The 24,876-nt window shown below is 38.7% G+C and overlaps 1 protein-coding gene across 1 annotated transcript in view; it reads right to left on the bottom strand.

Annotated features, from left to right (window-relative positions):
• Positions 1-1,230: 1,230 nt before the first annotated feature.
• trsn (translin) overlaps positions 1,231-24,876 on the bottom strand; it is a 127,593-nt gene continuing 103,947 nt past the window's right edge. The window contains exon 5 of the mRNA XM_067148408.2: positions 1,231-2,258. Coding sequence (XP_067004509.1) covers positions 1,992-2,258 — 267 coding nt within the window. The 3' untranslated portion in view covers positions 1,231-1,991. The remainder of the gene's footprint in view (positions 2,259-24,876) is intronic.

The raw sequence follows: 24,876 nt of genomic DNA, 5'->3' as shown, positions 1-24,876 counted from the left end.
CCCATAGGTCCGAGGCTTGCTTAAAGTGTTCTGAGCTCGGTAAATTCATGAAGCAGGATGCTGCCCTACTTGCACATAGTCCAAGTGAGGATCTCTCCTCTAACGGGTTATGGACCACCGGTGAATTGTATAGTCCTAGTCGCCTGAGCACGAGGGCCACGACTCAGAATATGTCCGAGATGCCCACTCCCATTCCATAGCAACTGGTATCCCGACTCTCAGGACCACTTACTAGGCCACTCAACCGTTGCCCATGGTTCACGAGCTAGGACGTGACTACAGTAATTTAATTTAGTAAATGTTTCCATGTGTAGTATTTTGCCTTGGTGTTCTGGGTCCTGTTTCCCAAGCTTAGGATCCTTTTCAGTTCTAACATTGTGGATTAGTAGCATGCGAATTAATTACCTGGCGGCTGTTTCTTACTGATATTCCATGCTGTGTCACATTTGACAGACACATGTTAAGATTTTCTGCACCAAATTTCCAGCATTCATGTCTCATGTGAATTTTGATATGACGTAGTAGCACTGATATATTGGATTTTGCTTATCTGCTTACTACCTTTCCTTACTGAGGCCATTGTCTTTAAAAAAATTAGATAGTCATTTGTGGTGGGTGTGTGTCCTTTCACTTGCACTATAAGTACCTAGTTATTTAGCCGTTAACAACTCGTTGCTTGATTGGTATGATTTGCATGCCAGTTCAGTTCATCAAGACAAATGCTACCTTATTATGTGTTTCAATTCATGTTCCTATTTATACTCTGTATGATCTGTCATACATTTGTTTATTACTCAAATAAGATTAAGCTCCACATTAAATATAACTTTATTTGGTATTACCAATGTAAGCAAATGAATTGTACATATCAAAGATTATCACACTGAACTTGAAATTCAAGGTGTTCATCACAATCTAATTCACTGTAGACATTTGGTTCTGAAGAGGTTAAACTCCAAACCCATTTCTATTGTTCTTGAGTACTTTAGTACAAAATTTTTAGCAGAAATACAGATTATTATTTAAATTACATTATATTCACCCCATTATAACAAAACTTCAGCTAGTAATTCTGTAACTTACCTCAACAAAATACAATCAATGGAACATACCACAATACTGATGTGTTTTTCCAGGCATGAAAAAAGGAGTCACTCATTATGAGACTCTTAAGTTGATACTTATTGATTCAGAAAGTCAGTCATTTCAACAAAGTATAATACAAACACATTAAAATGAATGTTTATTGAACATAAATTTTGTTTACACAAAATAGCAGCTGGGCTGAGCTAAACTGTTCATTCAAAGCAGTTAACACCTCACCAACCAAAATTTCCAACTATGAAGGAGGGAAAATTTTTAAATGCATCAGCAACAACGTTCAAGAAAGCATACAAGTCTACAAACAGAAGATTCTTACTGATACTATACTAGCACTATTTCTGTTTCATTTGGGGGCTAGGAACATCTTGGCCATTAGCTGCATGTATTCTGAGTAAAACAAAACGAGAATGGGCAAAAAAAAGCGACAGAGAAGACAACATAAGCAGAAACCACACACAGAAGAGAAAGAAAATCTGCCAAGTGATGGCACTGAGATAAAACAATGTTCTCAAAACTATTAAAAGGAAAGTTACAAATGAGAAGATAATGGAGTAATAAACACTTCAAGGTCATGAAGAAGACCATACATATATGGTCAATGAATTATAATGGGAAAATAAATTAACATTGTGTTATAATGTACAGGAGTCATTACATAAAACCACAGTAGCTACGACAGTTTTTTGAAGTATACAAGTATAAAATGAACTCTGGTCTAATTGAAGAGATAAAAAAAAGTACATTTTCATCATCAGGTAAATATGGTATAGCCACAGAAGCACTTCAACCCACAGAATTTCACAGTTCTTTTCCTATGAACTGAAGTACATGGAGGGCAGTCTGAGTCTAAATGTTTATCACATGCTCATATGCACCTCGATAGTCCGTTATGCCTTCTCCTCAGCTGCACTGTCTCCAGCTGCTGCTGCTGGCATTCCTGGGGAGGTGTCCGGCTTTAGGCCACGAATGGTCAAGTCATAGACTACTTCTTCCACCTTCTTCACATCATATTTCAATGCATCAAAGCGTTTGCGTAAGTTATCATTCTTCAAGTTGAGCAGTCTGAATCCAGCACTCAACTCTGCCATAAACCGCGATATTTGTAGAGGCCGTGAATAGTCACCAGATGTCACGCTGTTCACAGCAAATCGTGACTAGAGGACAGAAAACAGAATATTTTCAAGAAAGCAACTAATAAAATATCCATATACACGAAGATTAATAAACATGGTATCACAATAAAAATGTCATTGATCTGAGCAGGACAGAAAGTAATTCGGAATGCAGCGACTGTTGTCTGAAAAAAGAAAAAAAACCCAACAAAAACACATTACAGTAGACAAATGAAGCAGATTACAACTTCAAAACAAAAGGTTTGAGATGCTGAAATTTACGTTTTGATGTCTTGAAAGAGCCAAGTACAGGTAAAGATCGAAAAAAAGAAGAGGTGCTGTAAACTATATGGCCATTAAGATAAATTTTTTCATCACCTCCTGTCATAATACAAACAAGCCAGTATATATCTTGACCTTCCAAGACAACTGCTCCCTAGCCAGATAGCTAGTTCATAACTGGGGGTACCTGTAGTCAGTGCAGAATTGCATAGTTTTTGTGAACGGGTATACTATCCCTCATATAGGACAGTCTCACAAAGCTGAATGAACCCCATTCCAGCCTTCACTAAAGAATTACAATCCTAGCAGTTACCAGGAATTGAACCTATGACCTACAGGAATGAGGCAGGCACGCTACCCCTACACCACCCGTCTGACTTTGGTATAATGCTTCTGACCATAATTTCCTATTTATCATCATCATCAACTTCTGAAGGCTAAGCCCTGTTGCTGCAACCATAGTTCCCTGTTACTACCTAGGACTTAGTTCCTCATACGAACTGCAACTCATTGACTAAGTTGCTTCGTGTACGAAAGTTTTGGCTGTTCTCTTCCCTGTTTTACCCAGAACTTTCCCTTTCAGTATACAAGAGCTGAAATGATTGTGCCTTATTATGTGTCCTATTAATTTAGCCTTCCTCTTCGCTATATCACAGATCATGTCTTCCTCCTTTAACTTCTTTTTCAACAATTTCTTCATTCCTTTCCTTATCAGTTCAACATGTTTTGGTCATTCTCCTCCACAAACACATTTCTGCTGCTTCTAGCTATTCTTTTTCTTGTACACCTAACGTCTACATTCACTTCCATATGTAAGCATATTACAAACATACGATTTTACAACTTTCTTCCTAACTTTAATACACAGATTGTTGTTTGTTAGTAGGGATTTCTTGGATTGGTATGCTTTCGTTGCCAATGCTATTCTCCTCTTCACTTCCTTCATGCATTTATTATCATTGTTAATAAAGCCTCCAGATAGCGGAATTTACTTCTGCCAGTTACACACTTTCTATTTTTATTCAGGAGCCATTCCTTCATTTACTTTTGCTTACTACCGTTGCTTGTTTGTGTTGATTTTTTATGTTCCATTTTTTCCAGAGCCTTCTTCAATATTCTCCGCATACAATTTGTATCTTTCTTTGAATCTGTGATGATGACATTGTCACCAGCAAACTTAACCCTAGAATGGTAGACATAATCACCCACCTATTATTAGTAGACATATGTAAAAATGACTTGTCAAAGGAATTTTTGGTAAATGAGCAAGTAAATCCACGTGTAAGTTATCTATATTTACAAAAAAAAAAAAAAAAAAAATTCACTTGTCACAATACAAAATGAAGCTCGTTTCACAGAACGGTGCACAATACCTACAGAAACTGTTAAATGTTCCGTTGAAAACGAACAACACATAAGAAATGAATTACAAGGTTGTGGTTTTGCCTCAACAATGGGGTAGCATTGAACACACTTAAGACGTACAATATTCCAAGCGATAGGGCACGGCCTTAAGAATATCAGATACTTAGGTTGTCATCAAGTGGAACATTCAGGACATTTCTTTTTTTGATGTTCACCACATATGGGCCTGTTGCAGTCGTCATTCTTTTGATGCTCGACGGACAGAAAGCACAGTACTTCCTCTGTCCCTTGTAATCTGAAGCTGACGTTGGATTTGGCCCATCATCTTGTCCGAGTGAGTTCTTTATGAACGTCTTCACCTTCGTTTGCATGGTGGGGATGGATAGCCTTTGTGATTGCCATGGAGCTGCTAGTTGCTTGTGGAGTTCTATCATATAGTCCTCCACGATGGAGCCTGCACAAATTGTGGGAGTATATAATGAATGAATTTATGCAAGCTATATTCATCATATTAAAGAAAAATCACAGGGGCCACAGTTTAGTTTTTCGTCCACAGTCCATGTTTGAACACATCTGGTCCAATACATCAACTCCACATTTGCTTTGGTTATAACAAGGGATCATTTCTGGCTTGTTGTCATTCACACTGATTGATGAATCATCGTGCATTGTTGAGATGACTGTCACAAGTTTGTTTTTCTTCGGCATGTAGGACACTGCTGTCACATTTTCGTGAAAAATGAACAAACTTGATCTAAATTTCCTTTGCATAAACTTGGGGTCCTTGAACTCAGAAGGTAGTTCTGGTTTGTCCTTTTGAATAGTTCCAAGAGCAGTAATACCTTGTACCAACAGGGATTCAATTAGGGGTACACTTGTGAACCATCTGTCCATTGTAATATTCCAGTTGGTTCCTTGTATGTTAGCAGATAGTTTTTCCACAAAATACTGAGCTGCCGGCACGTTTGCAGGTGTGGTGCCTTTTCCAAGGTAAGGGATGGCATCCTGCATGTAATATGTTCCTGCATCACACATCATGATTATTTTTAGCCCATATTTGTTAGGTTTTGCGGACATGTACACACGAAATATGCATTTTCCACGAAACCCCACCAACCTCTAATCAATTGTCATGTAAGAACCTGGAGTGTAATTTCCTCGGCAATTCTTCTATAACATTTCCCAAATGTCAGAAATAGGAGCAAGTCTATTCGCATTTCTCCTCTCCTCACGGGTACTTTTGTCGTCAAATCTCAGGCAATTTGTGATGAAGTTGAATCTTCTTTCTGACATAGTAGCCCGATAACGTTCACCACATAAAGTAGCATCAAACAATTTAGATGCCCCCAGATGGTTATTCTTCAGAGCTGCAGCTAGTATAACCAAAGAAAGATAACCGGGAAGTTCGTCCATAGTTATACTACTTATAGTAGGGCCCTTCCTTTGTTTTTCGTTATAGTTGCTTCTTTGGCGACCCATTTCTTCATTCGTATATTTGAGAATTATTTAGAGTATATCCACAGTAAAGAAGGAACGGAAGCAAGCACTAGGTTCAGAATAGCTCGAAACATTCGGGTTTGCCCGTTGACGAATATGTACAACATTCCTTTGTGGAGTTTCCCCTTCATTTTTCCTTTTCTTTGTTGTCCACTGAAATCCATTTCGTCCAGTCATTATGAGTTTATCACTCTGTACTAGAGGATTAGAAACACTTCCACTGGGAGCTCCATGCTGAGTAGATATTCTGGATGTCTCCTTTTGCCGTTTCTTGCTGCTATTTCCTGTATTCTGTAATATTTTCTTCCTTTTACCTCCACTTGAGACGGGATCCTTCTTTCCGGAGTTGCTATGTTCTTCCACCTCTACGTCACGTATTACTTCACTCAGTTCTTCATATATGATATCATCTTCAATTGGCACATAGTCTTTATCAATGTCAGAATTATATTCCTCAGAATCAGAGCACACTTCCACATTGTCTTCTTCACCTTCCGACTCATCTGACAGCTCTCCTAAAAGCGCTGCTATCGCCTCGTCATTATCCAGATACTTCGCCATTCTGCAATTAGAAATAACTATTATTAATTAAATACTTATTGTACATAAATGTGTGTGTGTACTTCTATATTATATGTGTTTATTATATATATCATATACGTAGTGTAGGTGAAGAGAAGATCCATTATTGGTAGACATACGTCAAACAGACGTGCAAAATATTTACATGCATTGGTAGAGTACGCCATACTTACGTGTAGAGTTTCAATGTCAAGTGCTACTTTATTTAGTGGAAAATCACTACGAACTGTGCCAAGTGTGTGAACAATTTTCAGTTTCATTTCATGAACTGTGCTTTATTTTCTTCCAATCTCGATGCTACTCGCATCTACATCTTTAGTGTGAATTTAAGAGTGAATTCGACAGCATATCCCAACCATATTAAATGAAACAGTCCTGTTAAACCAAAGTGTCGGGGGACTGTGTAATTCTGGACACTCGTATAAGTTATGTGACGAGTGATTACTCCGCAACACCGTCGGAGATCGTCCAGAACGCTGAAAGTTCGAGGCTCAAACCCATATCAAACCTACCTGGTTGTTCCGGCCTTATCTCAACGAAATATTGGCAACTTCCAGAACATGTTCCAGCCCCGTTCGGCCAGGTGAACTGGGAGCATGGGTCATCAAAAGGCGATGTTGAAGACGACGACTATCAACAGTAAGGTGATGTGCACTTTGAAATGCATTTTCTGAATAAAAAAACTATTATGCAATCTATTTAAAATTTTTCTTGTAGATAGGACCCTGCTTCCTGTACGAAGCCCTAGCCAGAAACCACCTAGACTCGCCCTGAGACCTACTTTATGCTAACTTTAAAATTAATCCATAAAGTCGGGCTATTTTACTGGTACAGTATCTTAATGAAAATCGGTATGCAAAGTCAGGATAATAATTTGATATAATCTAGCCCACAAATAATTGTATTCATGCTGTATGAAATGGTAGTTTAGGGGAAGGCCAAAAATTTAATTATCAAATATTTATGTCATTAGTGGTCGTATCTTAATGAAAATTGGTACCCAAAGTCGAGGATTAAATCTAGACTATCAATAATTGTATTCACGCTGAGAAAAATGGTAGTTTAGGGGAAGGCCTAAAATTTAATTCTGTAATATTTATGTTATTAGTGGTCCTATCTTAATGAAAACCGGTATTCAAAGTCGGGGAATAAGTCGTTATAATCTAGGCCATAAGTAATTTTATTCATGCCGAACGAAATGGTATTTTAGGGGAAGGCCTAAAATTTAATTTTCAAATATTTATTAGTGGTCGATCGATAAATACTACATAACTGAAGTTATTTAGTATTAAATTTCCTATCATTTATGTCTTATACATTGTTACCGACTATGAACACAGAGATATTCATGAATTTGGATTTTTGTTACTAAGTCCATATCAGCGCAGTCACAAGAACATGGGTAAGCAGAATTTAATGAAAATTGGTATGTAAAGTCGGAGAATAAGGAACTACACTCTGCGCTATAAGACGTCCTAATATCACAGAGTCGAAAGAAAATTAAATGTGAAGGCCTACAATATAGAAAGCTCATAAAATTGTTCAACAATAACATTACATTGACCATTGTTTGTTGTGATGTGCTTTGTGTCTTCTGTTGCCACTCATCTCCAATAGATAGGATTACTGCTGCGTACCGAGTATTATTTTTATTCGCTTTACGTCGCACCAACGCAGATAGGTCTTACGGCGACCATGGGATAGGAAAGGACTAGGAGTGTGAAGGAAGCGGGATTTGCCTTAAATAACGTACGGTCCCAGCATTAGCCTGGTGTGAAAATGGGAAACCAAGGAATACCATCTTCAGGGCTGCCGACAGTGGAGTTCGAATCCACTATCTCCCGGATGCAAGGTTACAGCTGCGTGCCCCTAACCACACGGCCAACTCGCCCGGTCGTACCGAGTGAAACAGCCGGCCTGAATATTGGCGGGAAGTAGCTGGGGAGTTAGATAACTTTCTTCTTTTGCATGCCATTCCCCTGGTTCATAAATTTTCTGATACTACTGGTACGTTTAAAGATAAAAATTTCATTGAAAAGTATCACAGTTAAAATTGAAATAATTGATCTACTCATCTTCAGCTTCAGCACGACTATGGATCTTCATATGTGTCATGACTTTGTTCCTAACAGTGTATACATGCTAGCTCATTTAACCGTTCTCCGCTTTTCATAAATATTATAAGACTTTGCCTAACACTGCGTGTGCCATACTGCTGCTCAGAAAATTACGCACTGTTTCTTTTAAGTGACTTACATTTTACTTCCGTCATTTTTTATATCGCCTCTGTTACTGATCCGGAGTGAACTTCATCTTTTATTTTCTTTTTCCTATGCATTGTTTTTCATGTTTTAATTGGCTGATGATGACCTGGACTAGGGTCGAAACCGGTACCACTTCTACTTATTATTAAATAAGAATGTAATCACCGCATTTCTTATTCTTTGGTATTGAATAGGTTGAACCTCTTTATTTATTATTTCAATTTTAACTACTGGTATGTAACACACTGGTTCATAATAGCATTTGAGCTATTCAATCCCTACTCTGAGGCACTGATTGGAATGAGCAGCTTGCATATTTCATGGAACAATAGCACAGGAGTGTTCATGGCAGTCTGCGGCCTGGTCATTCCAGCTCTGGAATTTTGGACTGTTAGATCGGCACCGTAGTACTGTTTGTTAATAGTGAGAAAATGTGCTGTTTTTCATTTGATCAAGTATTTTATATGATAACATTGCTTTTTATCGCTACATTCCTACTGACGTTTTTGTAATGGAACAATAGCACAGGAGTGTTCACGCCAGTCTACGGCCTGGTCATTCCAGCTCTGGAACTTTGGACTGTTAGATCGGCACCGCAGTACTGTTCATTAATAGTATTAATAGTATTTTATATGATAACATTGCTTTTAATCCCTACATTCCTACTGACATTTTTGTAGTGACCTATGTTGACTTAAGTTAGGAAATCCACAAAGTCAGTCTTTCTGAGAATCCCGTAGCGAAGCACGGGCACATCAGCTAGTTTACTATAAATCCTGTAGCAAATTGGGGGCAGTGTTTCATGACTCTTTGGTCTGGCTTCCTATTGTACACTCTATAACCTTGAGAATCACATGGATCTTCTGTAAAATTTATCATTTCTTGGAGCCCTACCAGAAGAATATTTTGGCTATCTAATTCATCCGGTTTTCAGTAAGGAGTTTATATTGTGTTTATATTGTGGGTCGCAATGTAGTTAATGGGCTTATGCTTGATTCTATGTTTGTGTGTTTGGTTATCTGTATGTATTTTTGAGTGTTCAAATTCATTATTGTCTTTTAGGTGACTACCCACCAAATCCGATGTAGTGTTCTCCATCTTTAAGGGGTTGGACGGTGGAATTCTTTTGCTAAAAGACTTTTCTATATCTATCAAAGGTAGGGTTGCCATACGCCACGGATTTCATGGATAGTCCGCGATTTTAGGGTAAATGAAAACATCCGGGCCGAAGAGGCAAATGTCTGCGATATTTGCTGGATTTGAAGTCAACCTCTGGTAATTTAAAAAATTGCTGTCAAAGAAGCATCAATATGTTATCTATTTGCCTTCACATTATATAAAATCCAAAGAGAACAGAGCAGCTTTCGAGATATCGATACAGTGGGCAGTCAGTCATCTCTGATGGTATACAGTACCTCCTCCTTAATTTACAAGGTTGCGAGTTGTCGATACAGTGGGCGGTCAGTCATCTCTGGCAATGAAGAGTATTATCCTCTTTGATTAGCTTGTTGAAAGTTCGCATGGTTTGTTGTGCTTGCGATTTAGTTGTGTTATATTGTATTAAATAGTTGTTATTATTTGCCTGGTGGTTTAATAATGTTGGCTAGACAAAAGGTTAAGTTCAGGGAGGAATATACTGAACAGTTTCCAAGTATAAAGCGAGGAAGAACTGAATATGAAGCTTTCTGCAAAATTTGCGGGTGAGTAACATTACGTTTATACACAGACCCATTGAAATCATTTTTAAATTGTTAGTTGTGCAGGTGCTACATCATTGTTTTCCTAGAAAAATTATTTTATTATACGTTTTTCCTCTTCACAGTTCCTACATTTCAATCAGTAATGGAGGTAGACGTGATATTCATGACCACATGCAATCAAAAAAGCATAAGACGGCAGTGGGTTCATCATCTTCTGAACAGCTCACCAGCTTTTTCAAAACACAGGCAATGGTTATAAAGCAACTGCAGCAGAAGCTACATTTGCATTTCACTATGTCAAGCACCATCATTCGTACAATTCCAGTTCTTGCACTTCAAAAATTATATCTCAGGTTTTTAGTGACTCGGAAGTTACAGTAAACTTTTCCAGTGCCAAAACTAAAACAGAAGCCATCCTTAATAATGTGATATCACCGTTCATTGAAGACAGAACAAGGAACAGTCTATCAAAGGCCAATTATGTTGGTAATAGCACTGATGCTAGCAACCACAAGTATTTGAAAATATTTCCTGTTCTTGTGCAGTATTTTGATTATGATGAAGGTGTCCAAAGTAGACTGTTAAATTTAAATGTGACAGTGAAAATTCTAGTACAGTAACAGAGTGTGTATACAGTGCTATTTTAGAACATGGGGTTAGTGATAAACTATCTGCTTTTGGTGGAGTGGTGGAGATAACACAAATACTAACTTTGGGGGTGTTGAGAGAAAAGGAGAAAACAATGTGTATAAGAAACTTCAGAATAAACTGAATAGGGAAATTTTAGGAGTAGGTTGTCCAGCTCATATTTTGCACAATGCAATTCAGACTAGTGCAGATGTCCTCTCTCATGATATCGAGAGCATTATAATAAATTCTCCATATACAGGGTTATTCACCTAACATGTTACACAGAAATAACTTCTAAACCGTTAAAGATATCGGCATTCTGTTTTCATATTCGTAAATGCATCGAGGGTCTTGTAAAATAACGTGCTACTTAGTCTCATGGGGCGATTAATAATCGAGATATTGATACTAACTCCGTATTTTTAAACGGAACGGCACAAATTCATACAGCTGGCCTAAAAGTTCAACTGCGTACAAGTTCAAATATGTAGGTATTTTCAAAATCAGACAATTACTTTTTGAGATATAAATAAGAACAGCATGCGTGGTTTTGCATGCCGCATTAGGCGGCGTGAAGTCGGGTAAGGACATACTGAGGCACAAGCTGCTTCCTGGCCTTGATTCCAGCCACAGAACGGATACCAGGCATGTACTGTAAACATAATGTGATGTACCGTAACATACCTTGGGTGTGCAACGTTATTGTATGACTGGCAAACACACAACGGGGAAGGGAGATTAAAGTTGTATTGTTTTGTTTTGACATGTAACAGGTTGCGTTCAGTTTAGCGTTTTTTCGCATGCATGGGAATGGGAAGAATTTGGAAAGGAAGTCGGCCGTGGCCTATCACAAAGGTACCTATCCGGTACTTGCCTGGTGTTGAACATGGGACACCATCAAAATCACTTTCATGTTGGGCGAGGCACGACTCGAATCTACGCTCTCCCGAACGCACGCTACTACAGTCGCACTGGAGATTAATGCCTGTAAAATAAAACATAAATAATTGTGTTGCTGCCATCTCACCACGATCAGCTCTGACCATTTGCTTTTCTAGAAGGAGCTCTTCCGGTGTTTTGTGTTATGTTAATTTCTCAACTCATAGAGTAGTATGAACTGAACACTAAAACCAGTGAGAATTATAGCTTTCAATATGTTCCTTTCAAGGCAAAGTACTTATTTTATTCCTTTTAAACACATCAACCCTTTCTGTCCTGTCGTGTGTTCGCCTGTCATACACACTTTGCAAACCCGTCACATGTGTACGAGGTGCTTACATGCCTGGTATCCATTCTGTGGCTGAACTCACTCCCAGGAAACTGCTTGCGCCTCAATATGTCCTTGCCCGACTTCACGCCGTCTGATGCAGCATGCAAAATAGCGCATGCTGTTCTTACTTATATCTCAAAAAGTAATTGTCCGATTTTGAAAATTCTTACATATTTGAACTTGTATGAATTTGTGCCGTTCCATTTAAAAATATGGAGTTAGTATCAATATCTCGGTTGTTAATCACCCCGTGAGACTAAGTAGCACGTTACTTTACAAGACCTTGCATACCATTTACGAATATGAAAACAGAATGCCGATATCTTTAATGGTTTAGAAGTTATTTCCGTGTAACATGTTAGGTGAATAACCCTGTATACTGTTCGTGTAGCATCACTAAAAGAATTTTCAGAATTTGTTTATGTGACACATAAGGACCTACCTAGACATGTAAGAACCAGGTGGCTCACCATGTTTCCTGCTATAGAGAGGTTCATCCACATGTTTAAGGCACGTAAGTCTTACTTTCTTTCACTTGATACGTGTCCTTCCCTTCTCAAGAAATTCTTTTCTGATTCTGTTGGTGAAATGTATCTGCTCTTCTTGAATGCACAAATGAATCCTTTCTAGAGGGCAGTTAGCAGTACTGAGAGGGAAGACATATCAGTGAATGAGGTACGATTGGAGGAAGAAAATATGCTGCAAATTTTAGGTGAGAGAAAACAGTGTGTTTTCCTTACGTCTAAAGTTAAAGAATTAATGTCTGACCTTACACACTATCAGCAGTCTACATTTCTAGGAGAAGTCTCTCTTTTCTATCAAACTATTATTGATTACTTGATAAAATGGAGTAAGCCCTTGTCTGATATTAAACATTTTCAATGGATTTTGCTAAAGACTGTACCTTCATGGGAAAATGTTGAAAAGACATTCAAGTGGATGCATGAAAACATGAGCTGTAAATTGAATGAGTCCCTTCTCTTTTACCAAGTACTGAAATTAAAGTGTGTTTTGGGGGAGGTCAAAGATGAAAGTTTTGAGAATTTGATGACACATAAGAAATGGGTGTTTTTCACTCATAATTGTATTTTTAGTGAGCAGTATTCAAAGTTGCTGAAAATTGTGGAATTTTATTTCTCCGTTCCCGGTCATAACACCAATGTAGAGAGAGTCTTTTCCCTCATGAATTCTCAATGGACAGAAGAAAGGAATAGGTTAACAGTAAAATCAGTTAATGCAATGTTGCAAATACAGTACAATATGAAAAATGTAAGTTGCAGTGAATTTCATAAACTGATTGAGAACCAGATGAAGTTCCTTTCATCTGTTTAAGGTTCTGAAAAATATGATTGGTATAAGAAAAGCTTAAATGATGACAATGAACTGAATAATTTAATGCATATTCTCATGTTTGGTAATAAATGCTTTCTTAATGAAGCAGTCCTTCCTCAACTGTGGATCATTAATTAAATGCACATTTCCCTTAGTTTAGGGGCATGATGACTCCTTATTCCTTATATGCCCATTTCCTTCGATCGATAACAATGACTGTAAGTGGTTTTGGATTTCGAGATTATGGCAACCGTAATCAAAGGTTATCAACCTTAGGTGGAGTAAGCTCAGATTTACAACTACGGTTGTTAGCCGCAGAGGATATTTATTCAGCCGTCACTAACATGAACTTTACTGCCTCAAGATGTTTATTTTCTGGCTGTAATTCTACGGCTTTAAGCCAACCCTACTCTTTTTTCTGGGCTTGGGACCGGCAACAGCAACTACTGAGCTACTCAATCCACCCAGCAGATACTGCAGGCAGGAATAATAAAATAATGTTATTTTGATCGAAACTGACTTTCAACCTACCAGGTCATGTTATGTACATTTAGTACGTGTTGAAGAAATGTTAAGTACAGAACAAAAATGGCCAACTGGACACCAGTAGCATCCCAACCCATAACCTCCCGATTTCGCGTCGTTCGCTCTACCAATTGAGCTATGGTGGCCTTGGCCCTCAACAGGCAACTTAAACACACTCTACAGTGTGATGGCAGTAGTGCCAGACCTGTAGCTTAGATCCTTTCCAACAGAACAAAGATGGCCTAGGCCACCATAGCTCAATTGGTAGAGCAACCGATGCAAAATCGGGAGGTTGTGGGTTTGGATCCCACTGGTGTCCGGTTGGCCATTTTTGTTCTGTACTTAACATCTCTTCAACACGTACTAAATGTACGTAACACGACCTAATAGGTTGAAAGTCGGTTTCGATTACAATGTGGTCGAGAAAATTCAATATTAATTGCCTTGGCCCTCAACGGGCAACTTAAACACACACTACAGTGTGATGGCAGTAGTGCCAGACCTGTAGCTTACATCCTTTCCAACAGAACAAAGATGGCCTAGGCCACCATAGCTCAATTGGTAGCGCAACCAACGCGAAATCGGGAGGTTGTAGGTTCAGATCCCACTGGTGTCCGGTTGGTCATTTTTGTTCTGTACTTAATGTACCGGGAGGTACACCTCAACTCCACACAATCAAAAGATGCGCCTTAAAGAACTCTATCTAACCAAACGTGAAACTGCTACTACATGAAGTTGGAACTTTAATCAGAAGATGTCACTACTGAAGTATTAAGTAGCCTAATCGTGTTATTGTCAAGTTGCCTAAACTGACTGGATTTACTTGCTTTGTGTTTGTTTACTTCAAGAAGTTTAAACTTTCCTCCACAGATGTCATTCCAAAAACTCCAGTCATGCACTCTGGTGCAAGGTGGAAGAGCTTATAATTTTGTAACCGGTACTTCAGCAGCTACACCAAACACAGTTAAAGGGAGGAAAGTAAATGCAATTACAGGGTACCTAAGACACTACACACCCCATAAAACATATGATGAACTACGCAGAACTCCGCCGAAAACAGTGATGGCAACTTGATGATAATAAACCAGGAACGTGGAAAGGAGACTGGAAAACCTTACCAAGGGCCATGGAGGTGCGAAGGTTGCAGTTTTCCGAAAAGCCAACAGTGATCTCTTGTTTTCAAAATATTATTTACAAAATCAGCAATACAAATTAACTTCCGAAACAAATCCAGCTGTACACCAAATCTAGATACACACTACACACGACTTACGACGTTCTTTGACAAATACAGTTTAGATGTTTCTAGACAAGAGCTTTGCCTTAACTTCAAAGAGTTAAGCACATACATCTCAGTACAAATCAAATTCCACAAATAAAATATTGAAGGTAAGAGGAAGCACAAAATACTATTACATTTTAGAGTGAAATCAAAACTTGCTTTTCACAACATCTGATCAAGGAGTGGCGATTAGGGCATACTCCTGTGATACACCAACGAAAACTAAATGGAACTTAAAACCGGACAGAAAACAACAGCGCTTACCCTAAGGTAGCCCATGCTGGTACCGAGGAGACGTTCACGACATCAAAAACTTCCGCAGGCTCGGCAGGCCAAGACCAAGACGGCTCAGAGACTTAAGACCTCTCACGAAATGCTGCCTAGCCCCTTTTAAAGGGAAATCTGTCCTTGGAGTAGCCAATCAGAACACAGGGGCTTTCCCGGATTGACCAATCACAACACTTTCTGCGATTACGATCTTTAAATAACTTTCTCGAATACATATGATCGTGAATCTTCCATTTCCAGAATAGTAAGAGCATATTTCTCGAATGGATAACTAACAAAGGCCAACACACCCTGTTCAAAAATTTGTGTCACAAACTTTCTGGACTGTTCCAGCTCATATAGAAATGTAATCTACTAGTTCCAAATACAATTTATGTTACCAAAATATTTACACAGTACATGTTAGGTAGTTACATGGAATACAAATCCCCTCCATATCATACATAAAGTACTACTTTAAAAGATTTACAACTAAAATCCTCTACAAACACTTTCCACTTCCAATATATTATTCTACACCTGTGTCATCTTCAAAGAAGTTTTGTGTTTCTGGGTTTTCATAACTGAATCAATGTTGATTTATTTTCGGGTTGGCAACACCTCTTTTCCTTTCCACCAGTTTTGAATCTGGCCAATTAAAAATTTCTGTAATTATTTTTCAGCCTATCACAGGCTTCTTGCCGCTGTTTGAATTGTCCAATAAAATTGAGAGGGTGTGTTCGGACTACTCCAGAATCCTCTTGAACCCCCCCTTCGGGTATCTAAGCTGAGGCTTTTCTGGCTATCTTGTCTCATTGGTCATCGTCTTTCTGAGTGTGTGTTAAGGCAGGAGACGGGCGCCTCATTCTTTGGCAGGCAGAACATCAGCCAGGTAATGGCCACATAAATTCTATCTTTCTAGCTGTCTCCGCAAACATATCCGAGAGGAAGGTCCAAATTTCTGACTATGTAAAATTCTTCCTTTTCATATAAAATTGAATAAATTCTTAAAACTGTAAATCGGGAACAGAGAGTGCATTACCCTCTCGAGTTCCCCTTCAACTTGGTTCGAGATGACTACGATTTTGTAACTGTTCTTCTTCTTTTCTGTAATGTATTAAATTAACTTTCATTCGAGTCACCTCAATAGCTTGGGATTAGCCCCTGTATCATCGAGCCGAGAGCCCTGTTAGGGTTTTAATACTTCATTATCTAGGAGTGCAAGTGTACGCCTCCATTCAGTTTGTGTTTTGGGCCATTAATTTAACCTGTTCTTTTTCTACTAAGGCCCAGTAGGTTGGGTACAAAATACTCCTGTGTACTAACTTTGTTAAGTGTAAATTGTACCTTGAGAGGCCAGAGATCATAAAGTTTTGTGTAATGTTGCTGTAAGCGGGCGGTTAAAATTGTTGGAAAGCACGTAAGCTCTTTTCTAGTTTACTGTAATAGTGAGGAGTGCCTCTGGAAGGCTGTAAATTTGTTGGAGCAAAGTGCTCTTGAATTGGGGGATTTCTGCCCTTGCCTAAATAATACCACTTTGAAATTGTAAATTTGTAACCTAGGGGCTTGAAGACCAGAATTATTAATGTTCTGAATCTTGAATTTTCCAATTTTTTGAAATTGTCATTGTATCTGTAACCTCATTATTTCACTGAATGAAAAAATTTGTTTGAAATTCTGAAAGAAATATAACCTTTATTTAAAGTGTTAAGTCAATTTCTGATATTGTAGTTAGACCCATTCAACACCTGCACCTTCTTTCACCTCTTTCTACTCTGCGGATATCTCCGTAACACTTAACATCTCTTTAACAAGTACTAAACATACGTAACACGACCTAATAGGTTGAAAGTCGGTTTCGATTACAATGCGGTCGTGAAAATTCAATATTCATTGCCTTGGCCCGCAACGGGCGACTTAAACACACTCTACAGTGTGATGGCAGTAGTGCCAGACCTGTAGCTTACATCCTTTCCAACAGAACAAAGATGGCCATACCTCAATTGGTAGAGCAACCGACGCGAAATCGGGAGGTTGTGGGTTCGGATCCCACTGGTGTCCGGTTGGCCATTTTCGTTCTGTACTTAACATCTCTTCAACACGTACTAAATGTACGTAACACGACCTAATAGGTTGAAAGTCGGTTTCGATTACAATGCGGTCATGAAAATTCAATATTCAATGTTATTTTACTTTATGTCCTACTACAGTAAATACTTTCACGTGCCATTAAATCTACTGACACAAGGCTGACGTATTTGAACACCTTCAAATACCACCGAATTGAGCCAGAATTGAACCTGCCAAGTTGGGGTCAGAAGGCTAACGCCTCAACCGTCCGAGCCACTCGGCCCTTCTGAAGCCAAACTGATCTTCATCCAAAGGTTATTCAACCTTCTCCTTTATTCTGTATTTTAATGATATTGAGGAGAATTTTGGATGTATGAAATTAAAGTACGATGGTGGGAGCAGCAATCCATGGAATTACCCTTTCTTGGCAAGGTATCTGTTTTATTCTGACCAAAGTACCATGGAGTTATTCTTTCCTCATATTCGTAGCATTTTGTTATGATTTCAAATAATTTATTCTTCATTTTCTCTTCCAACCCATTTGCAGTTCTGCAGGGATGTTATCTGTGCTAGTTGCCTTCTTATAATAAAGATTCCGTAATGCTGCTTCAAACTCAACTCACGATATGGACGGACATTTACTGTTTACATCAACATTTCCGCTTCTAAATAGGCCTGCAGGTTTTTCTTATGTCTTCTACTCCTTATATTCCTTCCAGGGTTGAGCAGCCTCCTCCTTATTAAACAGCAGCCAACCGGTTTTAACGGAAACTGTATTACTTCTACTTATTGAGTTGTACTGCAATGATCTTAATTTGTATGACTTGTCCATCTTTCCGTTCCCCATCTTCATCTCAGTCTATTTACATGTGCCTTTAATCCATTGTCCTTTCTCATGTCAACATTTCAGTGTAATGAGGTTTTTAATTACCTTATATTCTCTTTCATTTTATTCCTTTGCTATACAACGTCAAGAAAATCCTATGTAATCTATGGTTTTCTTTGTTCCAATTTCCTTTTGCCTAACACCTGTTTTGCTGTATCTGATAATTGAGACTTTAGATCATCCCACTATCGATTATAGCCAAGATTTCTGTCAGTTCATTCCTTGAATTGTTCCATCACTCCCCTTTCTTTCACTTTTATCTAGACATCATTTTGGCCAATTTGTTTTCTGTAGCTTTTTAACTCCTAGAGGGTGGAATTTAATATGTTAAAATAGTCAGAGCCACCAACCTACACAGTAATAAAATAATCAACATATGGCAGTAAATGACTTATAGGTCTGGCTGAAGAGGGAATCCTCGAACAGAGTTGCGTTATCTCCCAGCTAGCTTTATACAAGCTGTGAGAGGCTATCGTGTTCTGCTGAGCATGCATCGTGAGTTTTGAGACCGGCTTTTTGCAATTTATATAGCCATTTTGCGACATGGTTAGTAAGAAGAGAGTCAGTGAGCAATAGATTGCTTCAATTTTGGACTCTACGGACGTAGATGAAAGTGATTTTTCACTTGAAGAGCCCAAAGACGGAAATTTAAGTAGTGAGTCTTCTCCGTGCAAGAGTGGCTCAAGTGCTCCGGAGAACGAAACAGCTGATGAAAGCACTGACGTGTGTAACTTGCATCCAGGACCTTCAAGTACCATCATGATATATAACAATAAACAAGGACCAATTTTACATTCATATTTTGACATGGCAACCGAGTCTACAGAGCACTTTTTACTACTTTTTGCTACCAAAATTTTGACACAATTCACCAGGAAAGATTAATTCAGGGAAATAAATGGAAACAACAGGCAACACTTCCAACTAGATGTAGAATCAAAGACTGGTCATCTCCAACACTATCTGATATAAGGGTTTTGACTGGCATAAAATTTGTTTATGGAGCGACTCTTTTGTCCTTTTTTGCGCTAACATGCTGTCGCGAAAAAATTTTGATATCTTCCTAAGGCCCTCTCCAATGGAGTACATCCAATATTCAAGATAAGTAATTAATATTACAGACATATTCATGTTTATAGCTAGTATTTGATAATTCTGGATGAGTTTTAATTTGCTGTATTTTCGGTCTGCGTACAGACAAAACGCTTCCATCCACGTAGGATTAAATCTGAAAACACACTTTGCCATAACCAGTCTTTGATTACTGTTTATATCCACACCTGGTTAACCATGGTTTGACTTGATCTGGTTACAACCAGTATCATTGCTTTGTAACTGTACAAAAGTATGATTCCAAATTTTTAGGCTAGGAAATTTTCGTAAAATAACCTGTAATATTTCAGTCATGAAAATCATATAATTTTGTTAACTTGTAATGTAAAAACGTAATATTATAAGAAGAATTTGTAGTAGGGAATTTTATATCTGTATATCTTTATATTCGTGTAACTTTAATTTGTGTAAGAGTCTGCACATGGCATGTCAGTGTAGACTGCTCAAGATTGGGCAACACGGAAAACAGTGGCTATATTGGGAAAGATGGTTAGTCAGTTGAAAGTGTTGCAACAAAGTGGCTCGGAAACCCAGGATACGGCCAGGTAGTATAGGCTGAAGACTGGAATTGATCAATGTGGATGTATGTGAGTGGACGTTCTATGTTACATCAGCTGCTCGATAGCCAATACGAGGGCTTTGTTTCAAGCAAGGTTGGGTTGACCGAGTGATGCGTGAAGATGTGCATATACTGTGTAAGTGTATATGCGTGTGCGGCAAGTTATTCTGATCCTCATTCGGAGCGGTGCGCGGGATCTGCTTTGAGCAATTTCCGATGTGTTATTGTATTGTTCTTCAGTATCTGTTACAGAGTGAGCACACTATAATTACAGATGCTTACAAGTTTCGGGTGGGCATTCTGTAAAAGACACCACTAAGTGTTTATTTGTTAGTCAAACTAAATGTACAGTGTGTGTGGTGGTGCATACTGCATGCGCATTCTGATGTGGATGTGTGGTTGTGCACAGAGCTAATTCTTGCTAAAGGAAATCGTTGACCGAGTGTGCAGGACTTCAGTTGGAGAAATGTGAGGGCTACACTAACCTGTGCTGGAAGCTGGGATGACTCAAGACATCGATGAAGAGGAGTGTAAATAAGGTTAGGGATGGTGTTCGTAAAGAAGGGTGTATCCGTACGTAGAGAAAGTCGTCGTACTTATCTTTACTAGATGGGGGTTTTACCTGGAGGTATGTCATATAAAATGTATATGTATAAAATGTAGGCTATATAATTGGTTGTAGATGTTTATATATTTCCCTTTTGTAAATGGGAAAGACGAGTTGGTCTCATCAAGTGATGATTATTGTTGGAGGTTTATAGATGTTTGTATATTTGCCTTTTGTAAACGGCAAAGACAAGTTGGTCTCATCAAGTGATGATTATTGTTGGTGTTTGTCATATTTTATTTTATTTTGGGAGTAAATTCATGGAGTGAAACTTGTAGAAAATCTTTTATTGGTGGAGTAAGATGAACCTGGCATACTACCCAAATTTAATTTCAGGGGTAAACTGTAACAGGTAAGATTATAAAGCAAGTCTGGAGCCTCGTCAGCCTGATGACCGTTGCCTTGGGAGAGGGAGTTCCTTCTTGCCCTACAGAGTTAATTATTCCTGTAAATTATTTGCAGATGGTGCCCAATTTCATTATTTATACTTTATCCTAGTGACTATTTATCCATTTAGTATTTTCAATTTCGCCAAAATGTTCCAATTGGCGCTACAACATGAGGCAGAATGATATCCAGACTTGCTTTATGACCTCAATGGGCACATTTGGTCCAGTGTTTTAGAGAGCTCGTGTTAGAAGTAATTTATCAGTGTTTTCATGTTTTGAGTACATTTATTAGTAGAGTATGAATACTAGTGAGAGTAACAGTAATGTTATGAATCTAAGAAGGAGAATAGTGCATAAAGGAAGTGTGCTTGTTAATGATCAGGAAAGCAGCTGTTACACAAGCACACAAAATTTTGATGAATAGTTTTCAGAGTGAATATGTATATGTGTATGGAATTGTCATGGGGGTGAAGAGGAAAGTAGTGAGCTTAATCAATGGAATATGGGGGGTAATAATATCATGTTGGTATTGGAGCAGTTGGCCAAACTGAATTATCAAGGGAATAAAATTATTAATCAACGGAAGGAATTAAGTGATAAAATGAATTTTTTGCAAGTTCCTTTACGTTGCACTGACACAGATAGGTCTTATGATTTTTTTTGATAGGGGCTTTACGTCGCACCGACACAGATAGGTCTTATGGCGACGATGGGATAGGAAAGGCCTAGGAGTTGGAAGGAAGCGGCCGTGGCCTTAATTAAGGTACAGCCCCAGCATTTGCCTGGTGTGAAAATGGGAAACCACGGAAAACCATTTTCAGGGCTGTCGATAGTGGGATTCGAACCTACTATCTCCCGGATGCAAGCTCACAGCCGCGCGCCTCTACGCGCACGGCCAACTCGCCCGGTGATAGGTCTTATGGTGAAGATAGCACAGGAAAGGGCTACGAGTGTGGAAGGAAGTGGCCGTGACCTTAATTAAGGTGCAGCCCCAGCATTTGCCTGGTGTGAAAATGAGAAACCACGGAAAACCATCTTCAGGGCTGCCGACAGTGGGGTTCGAACCCACTATCGCCCGAATACTGGATACTGGCTGCAGATAAAATTAGTAATGAAGGGGAGGAGGTAAGTAATTTAATTAATAAGCATTGCATGGCAGCTAATGATTGGGGTAGTAGTGTGGAGAAAGCAATTGATAATGTAGGGAGGGAAGTTGATGATCTGAGATATTTAGGGGGCAAGGGGTGTGATGAAGAGGAGGATTTGGCAGAGGACCTACTATGTGCTAAAATTGATGGTGATAACACTGTGGTAATTGATGCTCTTTGGGAAGTTTCAGAAATTGAAAAGGAAGTTTGTTGTGAAGGTGATTATTTTGTGGAGGAGGAGTCTTTGAGGAAGACATATCATGTTGTAAAGGTTGGTGTAAGCGAGGAGATTAATGTTACATTGATAATGTGTCAGAGCAGAGATGATTTTGAGATTAATGAAACTTCCGTGGAGAGAGTCGAGAGCAACAGTGTTGATGGCATGAATGACATGCGAGTGGGAACTACGACGAAAGATATGGAAGATGTAGCAACTGTGGGGGAATATAGTAGTAATGGTGATGATCTCGAGGCCAAGGATAGTCATTTCAGTAAGAGAGCGTGAGTGAAGGAAAATATGAGATGAGTTGTGTGAATGAGATTGAGGTGATTGAAGTTGGTATGTCAGGTAAGGACGAGTGGATGAAAACTGTTGATGCTGTGGGTTAAAGTCTTTGTGAAGGGAAGGTTAGGTCACATTTTGTGCATAATGAGCATCATACGAGTGGTTGTGAATAGTATGGGGATTCAGGGTTTGAAAATTTTATGAGGAGTAATTGTGTTGGAGAGCTTTTTGGTATTCGGGGGAAAGTTCAAAGAAAAAGAGAGTGGCAATGAGTATGAGAGAACTGGAAGTCGATTAAAACGTATGTTGAGTGGACTATCTGATGCTGAAATCAGTATAAATGATTTCAATGTGTGGAAGAGTATCGATGCAAGACGTGCGATTGTGATATGTTTTCAGAAGAAGAAGGATGTTTTGAATGTGAAATGTATGTGTGTTCCGATTGAAAGTCTGTGTAAGTTGAGTGTGAAAGAATGGGAAGAGAGCTTTTGTGTAAGGTTGGCAACCATGGTAGGTTTGCCCTCTGCAAAGAAGGCAGCTGATAGGAGGGTGATGCAGCAGGGGAGGCATCATGGAGATAGTTTTGAAGTAGGGGAAGAGGTGTTGCTAAAAGTCCACACATTTCATCTGCTGAGAATAATGAAATGCACAAGTTTTTTAAATTGTATCAGGGACCTTAGATTATAGGTAAGAAATTTGGCAAATGTGCTTATCACCTGTTTAACAGTAAAGGTGACATGATTGGTACATACAACATTCTTAATCTTAAGAGGTATGTAAGGTGAAGTATTTAAATAAAGATGTTTTTTTATATGTCAACAAGAATGTTCAAATTTTTTTTGTAAATCTTGAGTGAACTTGACTGGCTGTGTAGACTTCTATTCTATCTATTGCTCAGATGTATTGTAAATTAACCTTCACAAATCAAGGGGAGGTATTGTAAATGTACAAGTGTATAATCCCCAATTTTTCGGTTACAAAATTTTCCTAAAATAATTTGTAATATTAAAGTCATAAAAATTATATAATTTCGTTAATTTATAATGTAAAAACGTAATATTATAAGAAGAATTCGTAGTAGGGAATTTTGTAACTGTGTACCTTTATATTGGTGTAACTTTAATTTGTGTAAGTCTGCACATGGCATGGTAGTGTAGATTGCTCAAGACTGGGCAACACGGAAAACAGTGGCTATATCGGAAAAGACAGTTGAAGTCAGTTGAAAGTGTTGCAACAAAGTGACTCGGAAACCTGGGATACGGCCAGGTAGTATAGGCTGAAGATTGGAATTGATCAATGTGGATGTATGTGAGTGGACGTTCTATGTTACATCAGCCGCTCGATAGCCAATACGAGGGCTTTGTTTCAAGCAAGGTTGGGTTGACCGAGTGGTGCGTGAAGATGTGCCTGTGAGGGCGTTGCTACCTGTAAACTTTTCAGGACGCTATAGCCACATGTAGCAAGCCTATATATAAGTGTGTATGCGTGTGCGGCAAGTCATTCTGATTCTGATTCAGATCGGTGTGCGGGATCTTCTTCGTGCAATTTCTGATGTGTTATTCTATTGTTCTTCAGTATCCATTACAGAGTGAGCACTTTATAATTACAGATGCTTACAAGTTTCGGGTGGGCAATCTGTAAAAGACACCACTAAATGTTCATTTGTTAGTCAAACTAAATGTACAATGGGTGTCGGGGTTCATACTGCATGCACATTCTGATGTGGATGTGTGGTTGTGCACAGAGCTAATTCTTACTAAAGGAAATCGTCGGCCAAGTATGCAGTACATCAGTTGGAGAAACGCGAGGGGCCACTCTAACCCATGCTGGAAGCTGGGATGACTGAAGACATCGGTGAAGAGGAGTGTAAATAAGGTTAGGATGGCGTTCGTAAGGAAGGGTGTATCCATATGTAGAGAAAGTCGTCGTACTTATTTTTACTAGATAAGGGTTTTTTTTTCTGTAGCAGTAGGGAGTGCAGTGGGACTGTTACCTGGAGGTATGTCATATAAAATGTATATAGTGAAACTAATTATTGTTGGGGGTTTGTAGATGTTTGTATGTTTCCCTTTGTAAACGGGAAAGACGAGTTGGTCTCATCAAGTGATGATTATTGTTGGTGATTTGTAGATGTTTGTATATTTGCCTTTTGTAAACGGGAAAGACGAGTTGGTCTCATCAAGTGATGATTATTGTTGGTGATTTGTAGATGTTTGTATATTTGCCTTTTGTAAACGGCAAATGATTATTGTTGGTGGTTAGTAGATGTTTGTATATTTGCATTTTGTAAACAGCAAAGACCGAGTTGGTCTCATCAAGTGATGATTATTGTTGGTGTTTGTCATATTTTATTTTATTCTGGGAGTAAATTCATAGAGTGAAACTTG

Source organism: Anabrus simplex, chromosome 5 (assembly GCF_040414725.1).
Source record: "Anabrus simplex isolate iqAnaSimp1 chromosome 5, ASM4041472v1, whole genome shotgun sequence".
In the NCBI taxonomy this organism is placed as follows: Eukaryota; Metazoa; Arthropoda; class Insecta; order Orthoptera; family Tettigoniidae; genus Anabrus; species Anabrus simplex.
This window is presented reverse-complemented; position numbering and strand designations above follow the sequence as displayed.